Below are 26,242 nucleotides of genomic sequence, written 5' to 3'. Positions count from 1 at the left end.
AACGATGTCTTGCGGGACTTCCTGCACCGATTCGTCTTCGTATATCTGGACGATATTCTCATCTCATCTTTTCTCCGGATCCTGAGACCCATGTCCAGCACGTACGTCAGGTCCTGCAGCGGTTATTAGAGAACCGACTGTTTGTGAAGGGCGAGAAGTGCGAGTTTCACCGCACGTCTTTGTCCTTCCTGGGGTTTATCATCTCCTCTAACTCCGTCGCCCCTGATCCGGCCAAGGTTGCGGCGGTGAGAGATTGGCCCCAACCAACAAGCCGTAGGAAGATGCAACAGTTCCTCGGTTTCGCTAATTTCTATAGGAGGTTCATTAAGGGCTACAGTCAGGTAGTTAGCCCCCTGATAGCCCTGACCTCTCCAAAAGTCCCCTTCACCTGGTCGGATCGGTGCAAAGCCGCGTTCAAGGAGTTGAAACGACGGTTCTCTACTGCGCCAGTTTTGGTGCAGCCCGACCCTAGCCGCCAGTTCGTGGTTGAAGTGGACGCCTCTGACTCAGGGATAGGAGCCGTGCTGTCCCAGAGCGGAGAGACCGGTAAGGTTCTTCACCCGTGTGCCTACTTTTCACACAGGTTGACCCCGGCTGAATGGAACTATGACGTTGGCAATCGAGAACTCCTTGCGGTGAAAGAGGCTCTTGAGGAGTGGAGACACCTGTTGGAGGGAGCGTCTGTGCCGTTCACGGTTTTCACTGACCATCGGAACCTGGAGTATATCAGGACCGCCAAGCGGCTGAACCCCAGGCAAGCCCGCTGGTCACTGTTCTTCGGGCGTTTTGACTTCCGGATCACCTATCGCCCCGGGACCAAGAACCAGAAGTCGGATGCCTTGTCCCGGGTACACGAAGAGGAGGTCAAAACTGCACTGTCGGATCCACCGGAGCCCATCCTGCCGGAGTCCACTATCGTGGCCACCCTCACCTGGGACGTGGAGAAGATCGTCCGGGAGGCCCTGGCACGGAGCCCGGACCCAGGTACAGGTCCAAAGAACCGTTCATACGTCCCACCAGAGGCCAGAGCTGCAGTCTTGGACTTCTGTCACGGTTCCAAGCTCTCCTGTCATCCAGGGGTGCGAAGGACCGTGGCAGTTGTCCGGCAGCGCTTCTGGTGGGCGTCTATGGAGGCCGACGTCCGGGAGTATATCCAGGCCTACACCACCTGTGCCAGGTGCAAGGCAGACCATAAAAGGTCCCAAGGACTTCTTCAGCCGTTACCGGTGCCTCATCGCCCCTGGTCCCACATCGGCCTGGATTTCGTCACGGGCCTCCCGCCGTCCCAGGGCAACACCACCATCTTCACGATAGTGGACCGATTCTCCAAGGCGGCCCACTTCGTGGCCCTCCCGAAGCTCCCAACAGCCCAGGAGACAGCAGACCTCCTGGTCCATCACGTCGTCCGTCTGCATGGGATACCCACCGACATCGTCTCAGATCGTGGTCCCCAGTTCTCCTCACACGTCTGGAGGAGCTTCTGCAGGGAACTGGGGGCCACCGTGAGCCTCTCTTCCGGGTACCATCCACAGACGAACGGACAGGCAGAGCGGGCCAACCAGGAACTGGAACAGACCCTCCGCTGCGTAACATCCACGCACCCGACGGCCTGGAGTAACCATCTGGCCTGGATCGAGTATGCGCATAACAGCCAGGTGTCTTCTGCCACCGGCCTCTCCCCATTTGAGGTGTGTTTGGGGTACCAGCCCCCATTATTTCCCGTGGTGGAGGGAGAGGTCGGTGTGCCCTCGGTCCGGGCCCATCTTCGGAGGTGCCGTCGGGTGTGGCGCACCGCCCGTTCTGCCTTGTTGAAAGCCCGGACGAGGGCCAAGACCCATGCAGACCGCCGGCGGTCCACCTCATCGCCGAGATATCGTACTTCATTGGAGGTAATATCCTCAGCCTTTGTGGTATTTTCTGAATCTGTCTATTTTGAGTGTTTGCAGGAGTACCGGTCCTTCGTTTGTGGAGGCTGTGCAGGACGGCACTCTTTTTCCTCTGAGGGACCGCTGCAACACATATTGAGTGAGAGGTGGAGGTGGCATTCCCACCATTGTTGTTACTGGGTGTGCACATACCTACACTTGACTGTCTTTGTTCTCGCCAGCAGTACCAGATCCGACAGTGGGGGACGGTGATCACCTGGGAATTATTTACTCCAGTTTCTTTCGCTCATATCTACCAAGCCTTGTATGCCAGTGAAGGTTGACCCCTGAAAATTGCCTTTAAAAAATTCATATTGGTATATTTGCAAAGTTGAAAGTAAATAGATTTTTGACATTTCATATGGACCACATGTGGCACACACTTAGGTGGAGTCCAAAATTGCCCTAGCAGGGTCAGCCAGAGGTCAATCATTTGAGTAAATATCAACGTCACTGAGGTCAAATGTCAGATTGCCATCACCTTTGCTCTCTTCATTCCACAGGTACTATTCTTCCTAAGCTTTATCGAAATTGATTTGTGAAAATAAAGTGGTAACTATCAGATTGTAATACGTCAGTGCTTAAAAAGGCAATAATCATGTCCACTGTCTCCAGTGCTGATGAGCGCTTTGATGCCACCTTCCACACCAACGTGCTGGTGAATGCTTCAGGTCACTGCCAATACATCCCACCTGGCATCTTGAAGAGCACCTGCTACATCGATGTGCGCTGGTTTCCTTTTGATGTGCAGAAGTGTAACCTGAAGTTTGGCTCGTGGACACATAACGGGTGGCTGCTGGACCTCCAGATGCTGGATGTGGACACATCCACATATATACCCAACGGGGAGTGGGACCTTGTAGGTAAGACAGCCTCAGCTTTTTGTCGACACAACCATCTGGAGAGGTACAATACTTTAAAAGAATGTTGGCTGAGTTCCGACAGAACTGTATTAGTTCATTTGTGAAGTCGGAGATTATTACATTTATTTGATATTCTCAGTATGATTAATTTTTGACAATATATGAACAACTGGTAGCAATAATAAATCCATTTGCTGTGGGGATCAGGTGGTTTTCCTCATACGTGCTTTAATGTTTGTGTGACATTTCTGAATGAGCTTCTAAGAGAATTACTTTTTGAAAATCACCCACATGGCTGTATGTCGACTGGGAAGGAGCTGCAGCTCACAGTATGAGCCCCAAGAGCATTGTTTATCTGAAAGTGGGTGCCAGACAACACCAGATGGCGTGCAACAGGAACACTTGTTGTATACGCGCTACGCAGGCATGTATCCGAGCCACATGTGGGTGTAGCACCGAACACCCCTGGAGACATTTGGATCAGTGTAAGACAAACCAAATAGCTTTAAAAAAAAGAAAAAAAAAACACTGGTTGCATGTCGTGCAACTTTCAGTGGTTATTGCAGTTATTCTCGTGGGACATCCACCAGAGTACATAGGTTTGTCAACGTGCAAGACGATCTTCAACATGAAAAACCTCAATCCATATTCACAACCTTGATCATTATAGGAAAATGATGAACTTGACCTTATTATTTTGACCGAAACATGGATTAATATTGACGTAAGGAATATTAGGAATATGTTTGATAAAACAAAGTGCATTTATGCATTTATTTATTTGTGCAGAAATGTACTCGTACACAATATTGAAATTGAACTTGTAAATTAACCTAAATTTGTTGGGGTTTTTATTGACACTAAATCAAGTTGGAAAACACATATAAATGATGTTAAATCTAAAATGTCAAAAGCCATTGCCATTTTGTATAAAGCACAAGACTTCCTCTCCCAACACTCATTACTTACCTTATATCATTCAGAACCACCTACTAAACAAATACAAATACAATATTTTTACTACAAAAGAAAGCTATAAGAATTATTTGTAATAAACCATATCATGAGTCAACAAATCCATTGTTTGTCTGTTTACATGTTTTAAAATTTTGGGACTTGATTGATGATGTCATAATACAAATTATGTTTCAAGTAAAAAAAATAAACTTTTGCCACATGTCCAGGACCTGTTTAAAATGAGGGACTCCGCTTATGATTGCGAGGAACGTTGTTATTTCAGAAATCAAAGATTTGGATCACTGTAAAAAGTCATTGTGTTTCTGTTAAAGGAAGTGCCCAGATAACATAAAATCATTCTGTAACATGGTTGGCTTTAAAATGCTCTACAAAAATGATTTAATTACTTGCTGAATTAGGTTTGTCGATTTTGTTTTGTTTTTGGTGCACTGCTGTGTGCATGTTTGTGTTTTGAAATTTTAGTTCAGTGACAAATTTATATTTTGTATTATCATGAGTATATGTATATTTTTATATACATATGTATACATTTTTATTGTTTGGTTAAAGGGGTGGGCGTTTATGTTTTGCTTCTGTCTACACCCTTTAGGGCACATGGACACGTTCTTGGATTCTTTTCTTTGTGAGTTTTCTTTGTTATTTTGGTTGTGTGTGCCAAATAAATTAATTAATTCATTAATTCATAGATATAACTTGCCGCAGGTCAACAGTGCACTTAATACAAATATGTACTGTTAGTGGATAGCTTTACCTTGATGTTACCGTAAGGACCATAACAGCACTGACGGTGACAGCACTGACAAAATCTTGGAACAACACATCATACATGAACCATGTGCTTTAGTGTGCATATTTTTGCTTACAACTCGACAGTATCCATACCTCTATGCGTTGATGTCAAAGAATTTTTCATACCTATGTCAATAAAGGCACAGTAACATCACTGATTCATATTAAACATACTGACCAAAATATCAGACTCAGATCAGACTCTACTGGCTGCCATTTTCAACTTCCCTCCAATATCAAAGACAGTAAGAAGAACCTGTTGGCCAAGTGAGGAACTGAGGGAGGTGTTAGTGTAACGGACCAGCTGGGCCCGCATAGTGGGGTGAATAATTACATTACTCTGGATGGCCGAGAATGCAGATGGGTCTCAGCCCCTGTCCCCGACTCAATTAGCTTCCCCAAATACCCTGTGTCAACCTAACAGGTGGCATGACTTGGGCCCAGGATTTAATGTGAATCACAGTGGCTACCTGGGGGTGTAACGTGTATGGGTGAGGTTCTGCGACCTACCTTGCTACCTTATCTCCCCCGACTAATGCAGCCCTACAGTGGTAAAAGGGAAGCCTCCCCACTCCAGAGTAGAAACCTGATTGAACCAACAAAGAAGTCAATAATGTCTCTGAAACAAATCCTTTGAAACAATTAGCAGTATAATTTATTTACAAGAATAAAGAAAAATAATAAATGAAATAACTGGCTTGTTGCAAAATGAAACTTTAGACACCTCAAAAATAAAATAAAATAAAATTTCTTGGGAGGCAAATCTAACTTGGAAGAATAATAAATGAGTCACTTCTCAACACACCATGCCAGGACTTCCCAACCAACGGGTTTTCTTTCAGAATTTTAACAATTTCCTTAGGAAACTATAGCCTACTCCTTAAACATGGATAGCAAACCAAAACCGCAGTGACTGGGAACACTGCACAAGAAAAATGTCCTCAATGTCCTCAATCTACACACAAGGGTATTTCAAATATAAGGAAACAGAAATGGGTACCATAAATCCATGGATGTTGCATCGATCAGGGGCCCGGTGAAGAAAAGGAGTCACTGGTTGGCAGGGATAATGGCTTTACTCCATACCGATAAACGATGAACCACGTGTCGGACTTCCACGCATGTTCACAGTCTCCACGACGCAGTTTCCCGTCTGGACCAGTCTCCAAATATCAAGCCACAATGTGGATGCAATTTTACCTTCCTCCGATGCTCCGGTGAAGGACAATGTAGCACCAACGTGGGTCTCACTTCTCCTCTCCGGACTGGCACAGCAACACCATGGACCTCGATCTCTCTCCCTCTTTGCAGACGAATCAGGCCCTCTCATCCTTACACGCTTCCGTCCTTTCCCTCTTTGGCTGGCGTGGTGTAACTGCAGACCCCGCTCTCTCTCCCTCTTGACAGGTGAAGCGGGTCCCTCACGTCCTCACTCACCCAGCATGGGCAGGCAGTGGTACTCTTCCCAACTCGACTTATTAGATATACTTTATTGATCTCACAGTGGAGAAATTACGTTTACATTCCAGTTACCTCAGACAGCAATTAGCCCACGCAACAACCCTGAGATGCGCCGCTATCAGCTTGGGGGGGAGTGACGGGGGCTGCAGCTAAAACTGCACCGCCCCCGCCGAAGGGGGAAGGAGTGACATTTAGCAGGCGCCGGAAAGGGGGGTGTTGATGGGGGAAGGAGGGGGTGGGGGGAGGGAATGGAGCATGCTTCAGTCCTGTGAAAAGCAGTTTATTGTCCTTGTGAGATGAGATAAGAAACAGCCAATGTTCCCCAGGCCGAAAAAAATCCCTCTGGAGGAAAAACAGTTGGGCAATTTGACCTTCAGGCTTGATAAGCCTGTAATGTTATGGTTTGAGCAGTGAAAAACACTTAACAGTTCCATTTGCACAACCAAATCCCAATTATGAATTAAGAATATTCACCGGCCTCTGAAATCTTCAGCTTCAACTGCAAGGCACGCATCTGCTCCAAGATGTCATCCAGTTTTCGTCTGAGTTCACAAGTCATCGCAGTCTGAGAATGCACTGCCTTGCCAACCTCGTGAATCATGATGGACAAGGGAGGGGCCATGGTTCTTGATGCCGCCGTCTTGCCAATTTTCTGGTAGATCAGGGCAGCACATAAGCCAAAAAGTACCAGCTCTGCTACCATGAGACCAAAAATGAATAAATCCTCCACGTCCTCAACGGAGAAAGGCGCCAAGCATGCCACATGCCAGGAACTCCAGGAGTCGAGAACATAGCCCGCAGGATACGTTCCATCTGGGCAGGTATGATCCCCCGGTCCTGACCTTGTAGAAAAAATGGTGTCAGTAGCGTTCAGAGACCAGCTGATCAATTCCATGGTTAATCCAATAGTAGTCCAATAGATCCAGCATCCAATATATTTTGAGGAATTCACAGTCTGGTGAAGTAGGGACTTGAAGGTTAAAGGCAGAGAACAGAGATAAGGGAGAGTGGAGGAGATGCGACCGCCCTCGTCGGAGTCCCAAGCTGATTATAGGCCCCTTCCTTCAGCTTGCTGCAGATGAGCCGCAAACACGTGAATGGCAGAACAACAAAGCTAGCGCTAATGTTAGCACAACGCTTAGCACAACACAGCAGCGGCTTCACGGTAGTCTATCAGCACTAATGAGCCCAAAGTGTCCGTAAACGGCGGCTGCCGGCAGGAAAATCCTCTCTTAATCGGCGACGAGCCCTGCAACTCTTGCATCTGCTCTGGGACATTTTTCTCTGCACGCCCCGTCTCACCACACCTGTCACTCACACTGTCCGTGAGAGACTAACCTGAACCAAAAACTGCACCCTTTTTGTTCTACCAAAATAAAAGCTCCAATAAAAAAGAAACGCTTTTATTCAAATTGAGTCTTTTTTGGCTCTCCGCCACATTAGTTTTTCAGCAATGAAAAACCTATTGTTTGGTAACAGCACTGACATGATAACAATGGAGAAAATACTTTATGGGGAGAATTGCATACTTAATGCTGTGGAGTGTGAATTAATATCATTATTCAACTCAAAAATGGGAATTTTGTTTACAACCCCAATCCCAGTGAAGTTGGGACGTTGTGTAAAATGTAAATTAAAAACAGAATACAATGATTTGAAAATCCTCTTCAACCTATATTCAATTGAATACACCACAAAAACAAGATATTTAATGTTCAAACTGATAAACTTTTTTTTGTGCAAATATTTTCTCATTTTGAAATGGATGCCTGCAGCACATTTCAAAAAAGCTGGGACAGTGGTATGTTTACCACTGTGTTACATCACCTTTCCTTCTAACAACACTCAATAAGCATTTGGGAACTGGGGACAGTAATTGTTGGTAGGAGGAATTCTTTCCCATTCTTGCTTGATGTACGACTTCAGTTGTTCAACAGTCCGGGGTCTCCATGTCGTATTTTTGCTTCATATTGCGTCACACATTTTCAATGGGCGACAGGTCTGGACTGCAGGCAGGCCAGTCTAGTACCCGCATGTTTTTACTATAAAGCCATGCTGTTGTAACACGTGCAGAATGTGGCTTGGCATTGTCTTGCTGAAATAAGCAGGGACGTCCCTGAAAAAGACATTGGTTGGATGGCAGCATATGTTGCTCCAAAACCTGGATATACCTTTCAGCATTGATGGTACCATCACAGATGTGTAAGTTGCCCATGCCATGGGCAATAACACACCCTTTCGCTTTGCATGGTAGAGTTTTAACTTGCACTTGTAGATGTAGCGATGAACTGTGTTAACTGACAATGGTTTTCTGAAGTGTTCCTGAGCCCACACGGTAAGATTCTTTACAAAATAATGTCATTTTTTAATGCATTGCCACCTGAGGGATCAAAGTTCACGGGCACTCAATGTTGGTTTTCGGCCTTGCCCCTTACACATAGAAAGGTCTCCAGATTCTCTGAATCTTCTGATTATATTATGGACTGTAGATGATGGAATCCCCAAATTCCTTGCAATTGAACATTGAGAAACACTGTTCTTAAACTGTTGGACTATTTTTTCACGCAGTGCTTCACAAAGTGGTGATCCTCACCCCATCTTTCCTTGTGAATGGCTGAGCCTTTTGGGGATGCTCCTTTTATACCCAATCATGACACTCACCTGTTTCTTATTAACCTGTTTACCTCCTACTCCACAGCACCACCTGCTTTTTTGAGAAGTCACACATCATTACTTCCATTAAGCGGGTATGTTTCATGATGCCAAGAGAGGTGTAGTATGTATGCACTTGAGATCACCTTGGTCCCTATGTAACTATGACTATAAGAATTTTAGCTAAATATCTTAAGAACTCCAAGTTTGATTTTGATCACTCTTGAATGGAAAGTGAGTTGATTGTAGTTTGGATCAGTCAACAATCAAGGGCAAAGGTTAAGTTTCTAGGTCTATGGTTAAAAAGGAAAATGGCTAATTTCATGAAAAAAAATTTTAGATATTCTGTCATGAGTGAGCTTGATTGTTTATGTGATAGTTTTGTGACTCGCCTGATGCTGTGTAATGTGGATATGACGCTGCTGTGCACTCTGACAACATTCGTTCTTGTTTAACATGTTGTCAACAGGATTGGTAAAACAAATCTTCATACAATGTGGTGGAAATGGTAAGGGCTCCTTCACAGATAACATGATTGAGGCAGAATGGCGCATGAAAGAGGAGTCGAATGGCACTCATGGAAAATCTGGAATGCCTTGCACAGCAGTCGCCACATCCATTCAGGCATGACACATGCACTCCATATTCGCGTGCCCCTCGCACCGGAAGCCCATTCGAATGGTGGGCAAGATGAGTTGCACTGCCATCTGATCGTGTTTGCAGCATTCACACAGCATGTCGTATGCAAGTTGAACATATCCACGTTGAACTGTGGCCGAATGACATGTTCGAGGCAGCCTTCAAACCAGCGCCCGAAAGTCAGCGAATGCCATTCATGTGGCCATTTGACCCCCTCTCGGCTGGAATTGGCCAGAGTCCAGGTGCCACCCACGAACATCCAACACCACTCATGGGGCACTTAGAAAAGGCAGGGCCATTCGTGCTGCCAGCATGTAAATACAGAGCAGGCAACCCACTTTCCAGCTGGATGTGAGAATGTTCCCACAGCCCCACAACTGTGCTGTGCACCCCCCCAGAGCAACACAAATGGCATGCCAGTGTGTCATGTGTCTCTCCCCCAAACCACAATCCAACATTATGTAGATGCGGCTGAGTTGGAAAATTCTCCAACGGTGACCGGAGTGCAGTGCGATCACTGCTCATTGCAGTGTGCACATCTGGACGGCCTGTCATGTCCATGATGGATGTCATAAAACACACAATTACACAATATGGGACATTATGATCACTTCAGCTGTAGTACCACATGTGCAGGTGCGTCCAGTTGCGTGCCCACACGAGTTGATGCATGTGACAGGTTCATGTGCACAGCTGACTGGCATGTCGGAGCTGTGGACCACCCATTATCTCATATTCTGCATGTCCCTCTGGAGGTGGGATCACCACACAGCAATGTACGCATGCTGGGACTACAGTTTAAAAAAAAACGCTTGGTCTGCAGCCAGCACGGCCATCAAGCGGAAGCCATGTGACATGCGATCGCAATGTGGGGCTTTGAGTGACATCCCGCTATGAGCCCAAGGGGGTGTGTCGCTCAGATCATGTTAGCGCAGGCTCACTGATGCTGTCAGATGATAACATGCACATTGTCAGTCGAGAGTGCGAGTGTCAGTGAGATGTGATCATTCATGTGTGATGGCTTTACTTCGCTCTGCAGATACAGGGACGTGTCCAGCTCAGACTCACTCTGTCAGCTGACACTGACAGGGTGAACACAATGTGTTAAATTAAAAGAACAATAAATAATACTAATAACAATGATCAGCATGTCATGAGAGCCTGGCCACACATGTGCATTGCTGTGGCATGTTATGAGTTGATGGCAGATATATGCAGCGGTGATTTGCACCAGACAGGTGGGTGTGTCGTCGATGAGCTGCAGCAGTTCAGCCATGTGTCATCACTGCTCACAGCTGGTGAACACATATCATTCCATGTAGAACACCACCTTGCAACACCCCACTGCGATGCACAAGTATCGGCATGCGTTCCTGAAGTGGTAAGAAATAAAAACACATAACGCCTTGCGCACTGTAGACACCATCAGCCAGGCTGCTCCATGTAAATATATCCGTCTCATCACATTACCACTCAGTTGACCATCCAAATGTCATGTCCACCACGTGAGTGATAGTCCACATGATGTGGTGTCCTTCGGCACACCGCACGCTGGACAGCTGGACACAGAGGGACATTAATTCTTGTATTGTCTGCTCGTTATACCAGGAATTAAATATTTTACCAGACAAAATGCAATCCATTTGATGCGTCATTTCCAACACATCATAAGAATAATAAGGGTAACTTTTTTAATCCTGAGGAAATTGTTTTGCCAGAGTGCCAATACAGTCACAGTCAATATTTTTTTCTTTTTTGTTATTTTTTATTTATTTAATTACAGTGACAACAGAATCATTACCAGTAACATGACTGTCTTACATTTAAACAGTACATTAATTGTTCTTATAATGGTCTGTGCTCTCTCACTAATTTGTCCTTAGATAGTTTCATTGACATATGTACATTTACACATCTAATTCCTTGCTGTGTGAGCACGATGTGGTCTCACACCTCTAACGTGCTTGCAGTGTGTTCGTGCGCCTGCACACAAGAGTGCACGGAACTGTCACTGAAGGGTCGTTCACGCCTATCCGACCGTGTGTCCCTTCCAACAGTGGCTGGAATTTTTTGTGACTCGCAATTTATTTTTTACACCACTTTTCAGCCGGTTTCTGCTTCTTTTGCCCAACTTCGTGTTATGTGTGAAGGGGCCCTAATGCAGGGCCAAATAAGAACCCCATTATATTTTGGCACACTCAATGCAGCATATGATATCTTTAAGCATTTTTGTCAGTATATCAGTATGTGAGCATAAGACATATAATTTAAAAAAGATAGGGTCACAATATGTGACAATATGTGGGGATTAATACAGTTGAACGGTTGTGTGAACAGGTTCACTATTAAGTGAAAGACAGCACACAAAGATTAAAGCTACAGTGTATAAACTGTAGGAGCATTCATAATCACCCGTAACAAGGAATCAATGTTTTATCAAAATTTTAGAATGAGCTCTTCATATGTACATAGTAGCTGGCTCCCTCTTGGATGCTGCCACGTTGCACCACCAAGTTGATATAGTAGCACAAAAGGGACGTACTCTACCTTTTGAAGCGCAGGTAGAAAACTGAAGAAAACAAAAAGAGGAATCATTGATTGCTCCATTGCACACTCTCTATTGGTTGCTAGTGCAAAACAACAAACCCTCATTTTTGTGAAATGAAGGATCATGTAGATTGCTTACCATAAGAGAGGGTAAGAGAAGATACATAAATCCCCATCATCAAAGAAACAAAAACAGCTAATGCTGCCTTTACACATAACAACAAGTCACGAATGCCACGAAGTATACGAGGTCTATTAGAAAAGAAACCAACAGTTTTATTTTTTTTAAAAACTATATGGATTTGAATCACGTGTGATTACATCAGCCATGCTTGAACCCTCGTGCGCATGCGTGAGTTTTTTCACGCCTGTCGGTGACGTCATTCGCCTGTGAGCACGCCTTGTGGAAGGAGTGGTCCAGCCCCCTCGTCGGATTTTCATTGTCTGAGAAGTTGCTGAGAGACTGGCACTGTGCTTGTTCAAAATTATTTCAAGAACTGTGAGGCACATCCGACTGGACACCATTCGAGAAATTCAGCTGGTTTTCGGCCCGCCACAGGAAAAACACCTCCGTGTTGATAACCATTTGTAAAATCCAGGCGGCTTTTGGTGGCTTTCAGTTGAGTGAGTATCTGAGAAATTGTTTAACAGCAGGGCATGTTCCAACTTGTCCTTAAGGCTTCCAACGGAGGTGTTTCTCCTGTGGCGGGTGCGCGGCGTCGGCTGCAAGCCAACGCGCCAATCCGTCCGCACGTCTTTCATTAAAAAAATCCTCAGGAACTGCTGCAACCTGTTACCATGCGTTACGATTAATGGCACGTGTTGCTGGAGAATTATCAGGAACCATTACGCAAAGTCAAGAATATGTTCTGCGCTATTGCGCGTAACAGCGCATTGCTATGTTCTGTCACATTGTGAATGAGGCAAATTGTCTCCACACACACCCATATTCATCCATTAGCTGCTGAACAATTCAGTTCCCTCCAGTTTGCTCCTCAAAATCCACAGCAGAAGAACTTTGTGATTGCATGCTTAGTTGGGCCCTGTGCCATGGAATGACACAGAAAGGAGGAGGAGACGGAGAGAGCCGGATGTGTGGCTCCACGTGACTCTCGTGTCGTGTGTTTTCCCAGACATCAGGCGCAGCAGGTGAAACACCTGCAGGAGCACGCTGATGAGCACTGGAACAAGACTTGTAGCCGACTTGGTTCACTGTCCTTCTTCAGCATACTGCAGCAAGGAAACTGAATGCAGTGCAGCAGGGTTTAATTGTGCACACGTCAGAGAAGAACGCTGTCATGCTCTATTAAGGATCACCACTAATCAAGACGGATCAACACAGTCAGTTGTGACCTCCAAGACATGAGGCGAAATGAGGGTGGTGCGTGACATTTGTGGAAGATTTTTTGACAGCCAAACATGCTCCACGAAAATCACGCACCAACACGCACTATTAAGAAACCTATTCAGATGTGTTAAATCATGTTAAGAATGTCAGGAATGTGCCAAGAATGATGCAAATATGACATTTGTAACGCATGCTGCCTATGTGTAAATGCAGCATAACAAAATTGTAACCAGCGATGGTATAATGTAGTCTGCAAGGTCACCACCAGATGTAATTGAATCCTAGTTTTAATAAGTAAATCAGAATGTCTTTCTGGTTGTTGAGCATCACCATCTCTCTTTAGTTATTTTTCATCTGTCTGAATGAGGCTCTTTTCCAGGTCCTAGCTTGTCAGATAAACCTCAGCCTGTCATAAAGCTACAATTATAACAGGAATAATTGACCATACAAGCAGCTGCCACCGTGCCACAGCTGCACATTGTCTGCCACCTCTCCACACACAGGGCAAAGCCATGCCACTTCCTCAGGGGGCAGCTATAGCTGAGTCAATGCAGCTGGGTCTCCACAAACTGAAGGGTCATTGGGGTTGATTGCATTTGAGTAACTCTGGTGAACAACAAGCTTTTGAATCTGAAAAAGTATTAGTGTGAAGTAGCAAAATCAAACTTCTCCAAATAAAGTTGTAGCCACACTGTGATGGATTAACTAAACTGATTAGAATGGATTTAAATAATTTATCTATGGTGAAAATTGCCTAATCTGTCAGTCTATGATCTTGTGGCTCTGGTGAAATGAGTGGACAACCACTAGATGTGAACAGAAGATGAAAAGAATGGGATAGTAAAACCACAAGAAAACAATGCACAACATCTGGATGAAACTGAAACTTTTTGTGATTACTGCAAATTACACTTGTCTACAAATTTTAAGAAGTTGTCTGCTTCAGAAATATAATGTATTATTTACGATGGATTTTGGCATGTTGAATTCAAATATGACAATAAAAATGACTGGATGGCTACTGTTTCTAAGATATTTAAATCAAATCAAATCAAAATCAAATCAATTTTATTTATATAGCGCCAAATCACAACAAACAGTCACCCCAAGGCACTTTATATTGTAAGGCAAAAGCCATACAATAATTACAGAAAAACCCCAACAGTCAAAACGACCCCCTATGAGCAAGCACTTGGCAACAGTGGGAAGGAAAGCTCCCTTTTAACAGGAAGAAACCTCCAGCAGAACCAGGCTCAGGGAGGGGCAGTCTTCTGCTGGGACTGGTTGGGGCTGAGGGGAGAGAATCAGGAAAAAGACATGCTGTGGAAGAGAGCAGAGATCAATCACCAATGATTAAAAGCAGAGTGGTGCATACAGAGCAAAAAGAGGTGAATAAAAAGATACATTGGGTGCATCATGGGAAACCCCCCAGCAGTCTAAGTCTATAGCAGCATAACTAAGGGATGGTTCAGGGTCACCTGATCCAGCCCTAACTATAAGCTTTTTCAAAAAGGAAAGTTTTAAGCTTAATCTTAAAAGTAGAGAGGGTGTCTATCTCCCTAATCTGAATTGGGAGCTGGTTCCACAGGAGAGGAGCCTGAAAGCTGAAGGCTCTGGCTCCCATTCTTCTCTTACAAACCCTAGGAACTACAAGTAAGCCTGCAGTCTGAGAGCGAAGCGCTCTATTGGGGTGATATGGTACTATGAGCTCCCTAAAATAAGATGGGACCTGATTACTCAAAACCTTATAAGTAAGAAGAAGAATTTAAATTCTATTCTGGAATTAACAGGGAGCCAATGAAGAGAGGCCAATATGGGTGAGATATGCTCTCTCCTTGTAGTCCCTGTCAGTACTCTAGCTGCAGCATTTTGAATTAACTGAAGGCTTTTCAGGGAACTTTTAGGACAACCTGATAATAATGAATTACAATAGTCCAGCCTAGAAGAAATAAATGCATGAATTAGCTTTTCAGCATCACTCTGAGACAAGACCTTTCTAATTTTAGAGATATTGCGCAAATGCAAAAAAGCAATCCTACATATTTGCTTAATATGCGCATTGAAGGACATATCCTGATAAAAAATGACTCCAAGATTTCTCACAGTATTACTGGAGGTCAGGGTAATGCCATCCAGAGTAAGGATCTGGTTAGACACCAAGTTTCTAAGATTTGTGAGGCCAAGTACAATAACTTCAGTTTTATCTGAATTTAAAAGCAGGAAATTAGAGGTCATCCATGTCTTTATGTCTGAAAGACATTCCTGCAGTTTAACTAATTGGTGTGTGTCCTCTGGCTTCATGGATAGATAAAGCTGGGTGTCATCTGCGTAACAATGAAAATTTAAGCAATGCTTTCTAATAATACTGCCTAAGGGAAGCATGTATAAAGTGAATAAAATCGGTCCTAGCACAGAACCTTGTGGAACTCCATAATTAACCTTAGTCCGTGAAGATGACTCCCCATGGATTCAGTTCATGTTCTTCACGCAGAGTACACTCTCCTTCCTTCTGGGAGAAGGTACAGAGTTCCTCGGAGTAGACTGAATAGATTTAAAAATTCATTCGTCCCCATGTCTATTAAATTGTTAAACAATAATGTTTAAAATTGGAATTATGCAATATTTATGGTGTTTCTCCTGACTCCTGTCATGTTAATTTGTTATGGATGTGGTTGTGTTTTTATCTGTATTGTTTGTTTTCTCTTTTCTTGTAAGGCACCTAGCATGAGTCCAAGACAAATTTCCCTGAGGGGACAATAAAGTGTATCGTATCGTATCGTATCGTATTTACATGAACAAATTGTAATCTATTAGATAAATATGATTCAAACCACTGCAGTGCAGTGCCTTTAATACCTATGGCATGCTCTAATCTCTGTAATAAAATTTTATGGTCAGCAGTATCAAAAGCTGCACTGAGGTCTAACAGGACGAGCACAGAGATGAGTCCACTGTCTGAGGCCATAAGAAGATCATTTGTAACCTTCACTAATGCTGTTTCTGTACTATGATGAATTCTGAAACCTGACTGAAACTCTGCAAATAGACCATTCCTCTGCAGATGATCAGTTAGCTGTTTTACAACTACCCTTTCAAGAATTTTTGAGAGAAAAGGAAGGTTGGAGATTGGCCTATAATTAGCTGGGTCAAGTGATGGCTTTTTAACTGATGGTTTAATTACTGCCACCTTAAAAGCCTGTGGTACATAGCCAACTAATACAGATAGATTGATCATATTTAAGATTGAAGCATTAATTAACGGTAGGGCTTCCTTGAGCAGCCTGGTAGGAATGGGGTCTAATAGACATGTTGATGGTTTGGAGGAAGTGAATAATGAAAGTAACTCAGACAGAACAATTGGAGAGAAAGAGTCTAAACAAATACCAGCATTACTGAAAGCAGTTGAACATAAAGATATGTCTTTGGGATGGTTATGAATAATTTTTTCTCTAATAGCTAAAATTTTATTTGCAAAGAAAGTCATGAAGTCATTACTAGTTAAAGTTAAAGGAATGCTCGGCTCAATAGCGCTCTGACTCTTTGTCAGCCTGGCTACAGTGCTGAAAAGAAACCTGGGGTTGTTCTTATTTTCTTCAATTAGTGATGAATAGTAAGATGTCCTAGCTTTACGGAGGGCTTTTTTATAGAGCAACAGACTCTTTTTCCAGGCTAAATAAAGATCTTCTAAATTAGTGAGATGCCATTTCCTCTCCAGCTTATGGGTTATCTGCTTTAAGCTGCGAGTTTGTGGGTTAAACCACAGAGTCAGGCACTTCTGATTTAAGGCTCTCTTTTTCAGAGGAGCTACAGCATCCAAAGTTTTGCTCAGTGAGGATGTAAAGCTATTGACAAGATAATCTATCTCACTCACAGAGTTTAGGTAGCTACTCTGCACTGTGTTGGTATATGGCATTGAAGAACATAACAAAGAAGGAATCATATCCATAAACCTAGTTACAGCGCTTTCCGAAAGACTTCTACTGTAATGAAACTTATTCCCCACTGCTGGGTAGTCCATTAAAGTAAATGTAAATGTTATTAAGAAATGATCAGACAAAAAGGGGTTTTCAGGGAATACTGTTAAGTCTACAATTTGTATGCCATATGTCAGAACAAGATCTAAAGTGTGGCTAAGGTGGTGGTTGGGCTCATTTACATTTTGAGCGAAGCCAACTGAGTCTAATAATAGATTAAATGCAGTGTTGAGGCTGTCATTCTCAGCATCTTTGTAGATGCCAGAGGGCGCCCTGCCTGAAGTGCGGGCTTCAGGTACGAGAGGGCGCTGCCGCCTCCAGGAACAAGCCGTGGTGACAGCTGTCACTCATCATCCATGACAGCTGTCACTAATCATCTACTCACATCTGGAATAAAAGCAGGAAGACACCTCCACCACATTGCCAAGATATCATCTTCTACAAGAGGTAATATCCTCAGCCGTTTTTTGTTACAATATTATTTGTATATTGTGAGTGTTTGCAGGAGTACCGGTACCTCTATCGGTGGAAGCTGAGAGAGCGCTAGAAGGCACTCTTTTCTCCTGAGGAATCACTACAGTACTCTGCAAGTTATAGAGTGAGAGGTGGAGGTGGAATTCCCACCAGGATTGTTACTGGGTGTTCACACACCCACCCTTGACTGTCTTTGCTTTCTGCCAGCAGTACCAGATCCGACACGCCGTGACGGGGGCCACCTGGGGACTTCGGGACTTGGCGGCTCCAGTATCCCTCGGGTTCGGTGGCAGTGGAAATCGTGTGGTTCCGGTTCGTCTCCAGACGGGCGTCTCCTATCGTCGAGCCTGCCCACACGACACCTTTATTAATTGACTTGTGTACATTCTGTAATCTGCTGTGTTTGGTTGTGACATTCACAACAGTAAAGTGTTCTAATTTAACTCCTTCCATTGTCCATTCATTTACGCCCCCTGTTGTGGGTCCGTGTCACTACACTTTCCCAACAGGATATCTCGGCCAGCGTCATGGACTCCGAGGGGCGTCACCCGGCTGTTGAACGACCAATGGGAGAGCAGGGAGCGCAGGCGTCTGCAGGAGGCGTGATTGGTGAGCTACAGCACATTCTCACCGCCTTTACGGCTCAGATGGATCAAATAGCTGAGCAAAACATCCTCCTGAACCACAGGGTGGAGGCTCTCTCCGCGCAAGTGGCGGCGAACGCTCAGGGCGCTGCTGCCGCTCGTCCTCCTGTGCAGGATATGAACGTTCCAGTGGTGGTTCAACAACCCCTCCCACCATCCCCTGAAGCATACATAAGCCCTCCTGAGCCGTACGGAGGTTGTGTGGAGACGTGCGCGGACTTTCTCATGCAGTGTTCGCTCGTCTTCGCACAACGTCCCGTCATGTACGCGTCAGACGCTTGCAAAATAGCTTATGTGATCACTCTGCTTCGGGGAGAGGCACGCGCTTGGGCTACGGCACTTTGGGAGCAAAATTCATGGCTCCTTCACACGTACACTGGGTTTGTGAGGGAGTTCAGAACTATGTTTGATCACCCTAACAGGGGAGAGACCGCTTCAACTGTGCTGCTGTCAATGAGACAGGGACGCCGGAGCGCAGCCGCTTATGCAGTCGACTTCCACATCGCGGCTGCGAGGTCCGGCTGGAATAACGCTGCGCTCCGTGCCGCCTTCGTAAACGGACTGTCGTCAGTCCTGAAGGAGCACCTGGTGGCCAAGGAGGAACCGCGGGAATTAGATGGGCTTATTGATCTTGTTATACAGTTAGACAATCGGTTGGAGGAACGCCGTCGGGAACGAGACGAAGGGCATGGCCGGGCGCGCGCCGTCCCTCTTCCTTCCGGGTCCGAGAAAGGTCCGCCCTTCCCACGCTCCCTGGCCTCTACGTCCCGTGGGGCGACGGCTCCCCCTGCTGACGAAGCTATGGACACGAGCAGGGCCACATTTAGACCACCAAATAGACAGAGGAGGCTTCCCCGCGGGGCGTGTTTTATTTGTGGCTCAATGGAGCATCAATTGAGCAATTGCCCCGAACGGTTAAACACCAACGCCCGCCCCTAGAAACTGGGCTTAGGGTGGGCCAAGAAATTCACGTGGGACACACACACATTTCCACACGGCTCCCAGTTACAATCCTTAGTGGGGATTTAACCCTTCAGGCCCCAGCACTGGTAGACACAGGGTCAGAAGGGAATCTGCTAGACAGCAGATGGGCCAGGGAGGTAGGGCTCCCTCTGGTGGCGCTACCTTCACCATTGCAGGTGCGAGCACTAGATGGCACCCTACTCCCTTTAATCACACACAGGACACTACCAGTAACTCTGGTAGTGTCAGGGAATCATAGGGAGGAGATTGAGTTTTTTGTGACTCCTTCTACCTCCCGTGTGATTCTGGGGTTCCCCTGGATGTTGAAACACAATCCCTGGATTGATTGGCCATCTGGGGTGGTGGTACAGTGGAGCGAGACCTGCCATCGGGTGTGTTTGGGATCCTCGGTTCCTCCCGGTTCCCAGGCTAAGGAGCAGGTCAAAGTTCCCCCCAATCTGTCGGCGGTGCCGGTTGAGTACCACGATCTTGCTGACGTTTTCAGCAAGGATCGGGCACTCACTCTTCCCCCGCACCGTCCGTACGATTGTGCCATCGATTTGTTGCCAGGCGTGGAGTTCCCGTCCAGCAGGCTGTACAACCTCTCCCGACCTGAGCGCGAATCGATGGAGACCTACATCCGGGACTCCTTAGCTGCCGGGCTGATCCGTAACTCCACCTCTCCGATGGGAGCAGGTTTCTTTTTTGTGGGCAAAAAAGATGGCGGTCTTCGTCCATGCATTGATTACCGGGGGCTGAACGAGATCACGGTTCGCAACCGATACCCGTTGCCTTTGTTGGATTCGGTGTTGACCCCCCTGCATGGAGCCAAAATCTTCACAAAGTTGGAGCTTAGGAACACATACCACCTAGTTCGGATCCGGAAGGGAGACGAATGGAAGACGGCATTCAACACCCTGTTAGGTCATTTTGAGTACCTGGTCATGCCGTTCGGCCTCACTAACGCCCCCGCGACATTCCAAGCTTTGGTTAATGATGTCTTGCGGGACTTCCTGCACCGATTCGTCTTCGTATACCTGGATGATATACTCATCTTTTCTCCGGACCCTGAGACCCATGTACGGCATGTACGTCAGGTCCTGCAGCGGTTGTTGGAGAACCGGCTGTTTGTGAAGGGCGAGAAGTGTGAGTTTCACCGCACCTCTTTGTCCTTCTTGGGGTTATCATCTCCTCCAACTCCGTCGCCCCGGATCCGGCCAAGGTCGCAGCGGTGAGAGACTGGCCCCAACCTATGAGCCGTAGGAAGCTGCAACAGTTCCTCGGCTTCGCAAATTTTTACAGGAGGTTCATTAAGGGGTATAGTCAGGTAGTTAGCCCCCTGACAGCCCTGGCCTCACCAAAAGTTCCCTTCACCTGGTCGGATCGGTGCGATGCCGCGTTCAGGGAGTTGAAACAGCGCTTCTCGACTGCACCTGTCTTGGTGCAGCCCGATCCTAGTCGCCAGTTTGTGGTTGAAGTGGACGCCTCTGACTCAGGGATAGGAGCCGTGCTATCCCAGAGCGGGGAGACCGATAAGGTTCTTCACCCATGTGCCTATTTTTCCCGCAGGTTGACCCCAGCAGAGCGGAACTATGACGTGGGCAATCGAGAGCTCCTTGCGGTGAAAGAGGCTCTTGAGGAGTGGAGACACCTGCTGGAGGGAGCGTCAGTGCCTTTCACGGTTTTTACTGACCACCGGAACCTGGAGTATATCAGGACCGCCAAGCGACTGAACCCCAGGCAAGCCCGCTGGTCACTGTTTTTCGGCCGTTTTGACTTCCGGATCACCTACCGCCCCGGGACCAAGAACCAGAGATCGGATGCCCTGTCCCGGGTGCACGAACGGGAAGTCAAGACCGAGCTGTCGGATACACCGGAACCCATCTTACCGGAGTCCACTATCGTGGCTACCCTAACCTGGGATGTGGAGAAGACCGTCCGGGAGGCCCTGGCACGGAGCCCGGATCCCGGAACAGGACCGAAGAACAGACTATACGTCCCACCAGAGGCCAGGGCTGCCGTCCTGGACTTCTGTCACGGATCCAAGCTCTCTTGCCACCCAGGGGTGCGTATGACCATGGCAGTGGTCCGGCAGCGCTTCTGGTGGGCGTCCCTGGAGACTGATGTCCGGGCTTACATCCAGGCCTGCACCACCTGCGCCAGGGGCAAGGCGGACCACCAGAAGGCACAGGGACTCCTACAGCCACTTCCTGTGCCTCATCGCCCCTGGTCCCACATCGGTCTGGATTTTGTCATGGGCCTCCCGCCGTCCCGGGGACACACCACCATTCTCACGATAGTGGACCGATTCTCCAAGGCGGCCCACTTCGTGGCCCTCCCGAAGCTCCCGTCGGCCCAGGAGACGGCGGATCTCCTGGTCCACCATGTCGTCCGGCTGCATGGGATACCTACAGACATCGTTTCGGATCGCGGTCCCCAGTTCTCCTCGCAGGTATGGAGAAGTTTCTGCCGGGAACTGGGGGCCACCGTAAGCCTCTCGTCTGGGTATCACCCACAGACTAATGGACAGGCCGAACGGGCCAAACAAGAGTTGGAGCAAGCCCTTAGGGTTACTACCTCCGCACACCCGACGGCTTGGAGTGAACATCTGGCCTGGATCGAGTACGCTCATAACAGCCAAGTGTCCTCTGCCACCGGCCTCTCCCCGTTCGAGGTGTGTCTGGGGTACCAACCCCCTTTGTTTCCTTTGGTGGAGGGAGAGGTCGGTGTGCCCTCGGTCCAGGCCCACCTGCGGAGATGCCGTCGGGTGTGGCGCACCGCCCGTTCGGCCTTGTTGAGGGCCCAGACGAGGGCGAAAGCCCATGCAGACCGTCGACGGTCCCCGGCCCCCGCATACCAGCCCGGGCAGGAGGTATGGCTTTCCACCAAGGACATTCCACTTCAGGTTGAGTCCCCCAAGCTGAAAGACCGCTTCATTGGACCCTTCACCATCCTTAAGGTCCTCAGACCTACCGCAGTGAGGCTCCAACTCCCGGCCTCACTGCGGATCCATCCGGTGTTCCATGTCTCCAGGATTAAACCGCATCACACATCACCCCTCTGTGCACCCGGTCCGGCGCCGCCTCCTGCCCGTATTATCGACGGGGAGCCAGTTTGGACAGTACGCCGGCTCTTGGACGTCCGTCGAATGGGCCGGGGCTTTCAGTATTTGGTGGACTGGGAGGGGTATGGACCCGAAGAACGCTCCTGGGTGAAGAGGAGCTTCATCCTGGACCCGGCCCTCCTGGCCGATTTCTACCGTCACCACCCGAACAAGCCTGGTCGTCCTGTTGTGTGGGCCGCCAGAAGAGGAGGTACTGCTGGCCCACCACCAGAGGGCGCCCTGCCTGAAGTGCGGGCTTCAGGTACGAGAGGGCGCTGCCGCCTCCAGGAACAAGCCGTGGTGACAGCTGTCACTCATCATCCATGACAGCTGTCACTAATCATCTACTCACATCTGGAATAAAAGCAGGAAGACACCTCCACCACATTGCCGAGATATCATCTTCTACAAGAGGTAATATCCTCAGCCGTTTTTTGTTACAATATTATTTGTATATTGTGAGTGTTTGCAGGAGTACCGGTACCTCTGTCGGTGGAAGCTGAGAGAGCGCTAGAAGGCACTCTTTTCCCCTGAGGAATCACTACAGTACTCTGTAAGTTATAGAGTGAGAGGTGGAGGTGGAATTCCCACCAGGATTGTTACTGGGTGTTCACACACCCACCCTTGACTGTCTTTGCTTTCTGCCAGCAGTAACCAGATCCAACACGCCGTGACGGTGGCCACCTGGGGACTTCGGGACTTGGCGGCTCCAGTATCCCTCGGGTTCGGTGGCAGTGGAAATCGTGTGGTTCCGGTTCGTCTCCAGACGGGCATCTCCTATCGTCGAGCCTGCCCACACGACACCTTTATTAATTGACTTGTGTACATTCTGTAATCTGCTGTGTTTGGTTGTGACATTCACAACAGTAAAGTGTTCTAATTTAACTCCTTCCATTGTCCGTTCATTTACGCCCCCTGTTGTGGGTCCGTGTCACTACACTTTCCCAACACAAAAGGTCTGAAAAATCACAAAGAAACTCACAGTAACGACCAGGTGGACGATAGATAATAACAAATAAAACTGGTTTTTGAGACTTTCCAATTTGGATGGACAAGACTAAGAGTCAAGCTTTCAAATGAATTAAAGCTCTGTCTGGGTCTTTGATTAATTAATAAGCTGGAGTGGAAGATTGCTGCTACTCCTCCTCCTCGACCCGTGCTTCAAGCATTCTGACAGTTAGTGTGACTCGGGGGTGTTGACTCATTTAAACAAACATATTCATCCTGCTGTAACCAGGTTTCTGTAAGGCAGAATATGGCATAAATACGTTGATCAATTATTATATATTTACTAACAGGGACTTAGAAGAGAGAGACCTAATGTTTAATAGACCACATTTAACTGTTTTAGTCTGTGGTGCAGTTGAAGGTGCTATATTATTTTTTTCTTTTTGAATTTTTATGCTTACATAGATTTTTGCTGGTTATTGGTGGTCTAGGAGCAGGCACCGTCTCTACGGGGATGGGGTATTGGGGGGATGGCAGGGGGAGAGAAGCTGCAGAGAGGTGTGTAAGACTACAACTCTGCTTCCTGGTCCCAACCCTGGATAGTCACGATTTGGAGGGTTTAATAAAATTGGCCAGATTTCTAGAGATGAGAGCTGCTCCATCCAAAGTGGGATGGATGCCGTCTCTCCTAACAAGACCAGGTTTTCCCCAGAAGCTTTGCCAATTATCTATGAAGCCCACCTCATTTTTTGGACACCACTCAGACAGCCAGCAATTCAAGGAGAACTGCGGCTAAACATGTCACTCCCGGTCCGATTGGGGAGGGGCCCAGAGAAACGACAGAGTCCGACATTGTTTTGCAAAGTTACACACACCGATTCAATTAATTTTAGTGACCTCCGATTGGCGTAACCGGGTGTCATTACTGCCGACGTGGAATTACGATCTTACCAATTTACGCTTAGCCATAGCCAGCAGTTTCAAATTTCCTTCAATGTCCGCCTGCTGGCAGGGGGAGAGAAGCTGCAGAGAGGTGTGGTAAGACTACAACTCTGCTTCCTGGCCCCAACCCTGGATAGTCATGATTTGGAGGGTTTAATAAATTGGCCAGATTTCTAGAGATGAGAGAGATGAGATGAGATGAGAGATTTAAGCTTTTACATTTTAAGTCTACATATTTATATTGTGGTGATAGTGGAGTTTCATGATAAATCATACACATAGGTCTTTTCATGTTTCTCTGACTGTTCATATAATAATATTTCACCGTATTTTTGTAACACTTTAAAAATCATCAAAAGGTAACCCTTAGTAGCATAGTAGTAACATATCTTAAAACTAGAGCCAATCAACCATTTCAAACTTCATTTTCATTCTCAGTGGCCAAAATTAGTAAAGTTTGACTACATTTATTTCAGAAGCATTTTGGACTGTAGACCAGTGTTATGGCCCCTTCACATATAGTGCAAAGTTTGGACGGCGCTTTGACGAAAACGGCAAACAGCGCAAAATAGTTTGAAATTAGCACATGCAGTATTGCGCCAACGGGCAGGGCGTGCACGAACCCAATACGAGAGTTTGTGCGCGCGCCGGTGTCTGTCGAGCAGGAACAGTACCAGGTGCACCACATGGCACCACTTATGTGGAAGAAATAAAAACCAGCTGGTACATGTAAAACCACATTGCGTCGCTTACGTGGAATAATTAAAAAAAAAAAGAAAAAAAAAACAACACCACCCCGGACGCAAACTCGCGCCTTTCAAAAACGCCTTTCCAGTCAGAGACTTTATCACTGAGCTACAGAGCTGTTCTTTGAAAGCTGCGGGAAGCTGCATCGTATCAGGAAGGACATGGAAGTATTACAAAAAAAAAAAATTAAAATCCCACACCATATAAAAACACACATTTAACAAGCATTTAACATTTAACACAAATATCATCTGTCTGTGCCTCTGGTGATGACCCATGGTCACAGACATACAGTCATGAAATGACATGAATGAGAAGCAGTGTGCTCTAATCGTGTCCACATCTAATGGTCAGGTGCATCCTGTCGGCCGCACATATGTTCTGCCCGACGCACATGTCTTGTGGACAGCGCCACAGCACAGACACCGTGTCGTGTGGAGCAGAGCTCACATGGGTGATGTGACAGTCAGATCGCCCACTGTGTGTTCTGATCTGACAGTCCGTTTCAACCTGGGGGGCTGTCAGTGTCCGCTCTGTGCGCGTGCTTGTTTGCTGCAGCTTGTCGCCACCCCGACGATATGTTTTTATTTATATCCACATAAATACAGAAATCAGACAGTTGCCTCACAGTGGACAGTTGTTAGTCCATGACTGTCCAAACACAGCAGGTGTTGTCTAGCTGGAATGTTCAGAATGACAGATCACCACAGCTGCTTCTGTCGAAACCACGCCTCCCATGAGTGGAGCGCACACACCCACGTGTCATGTGTGTCTGTTTGCAAAGTCACACTCGTGGGGATCTTAGACAAATTTCACAGCAGTACGACAGTGGTCATCTGCAGTCTGTTGTCATGTGAGGAGTGCGACTGGCCACACATTTTCTAGGTGCCATGCAAGCGGTGTTAGATGTTCATGCGTGTCACCTGGAATTTGGCTGGCACCTGCCGCAAGAGGGTCCGATGGGTTCGCAGAGCACACACTTTGTCTTTTCATGGTGTGTGCAAATAGTTATAGCAACAGATGTACGAAGCATTTGAGGTAGGGACAACATTACATGGTTTGCACATCACTACTCTTAGCTTCATAGTGGAGTAGAGCAAGAAGGATTTTCTTTCACCAAAACAGATCAAATCCAGGCTTGCATCTCAGATGTACCTCCTGGCAATTTGTAGCTAAACTTTCAGGTCTTCTTTTTAAGAAAATCCTCCTCTATATACCAATTCATCATGAAGATGGATAACTGGT

At 46.7% G+C, this 26,242-nt stretch overlaps 1 protein-coding gene across 1 annotated transcript in view; it reads left to right on the top strand.

Annotated features, from left to right (window-relative positions):
- LOC117520137 (neuronal acetylcholine receptor subunit alpha-7-like) overlaps positions 1-26,242 on the top strand; it is a 215,063-nt gene that overhangs the window by 118,375 nt on the left and 70,446 nt on the right. The window contains exon 5 of the mRNA XM_034181440.1: positions 2,541-2,788. Coding sequence (XP_034037331.1) covers positions 2,541-2,788 — 248 coding nt within the window. The remainder of the gene's footprint in view (positions 1-2,540; positions 2,789-26,242) is intronic.

The sequence above is a fragment of the Thalassophryne amazonica genome, chromosome 11 (genome assembly GCF_902500255.1).
Source record: "Thalassophryne amazonica chromosome 11, fThaAma1.1, whole genome shotgun sequence".
NCBI lineage: Eukaryota > Metazoa > Chordata > Actinopteri > Batrachoidiformes > Batrachoididae > Thalassophryne > Thalassophryne amazonica.
This window is presented reverse-complemented; position numbering and strand designations above follow the sequence as displayed.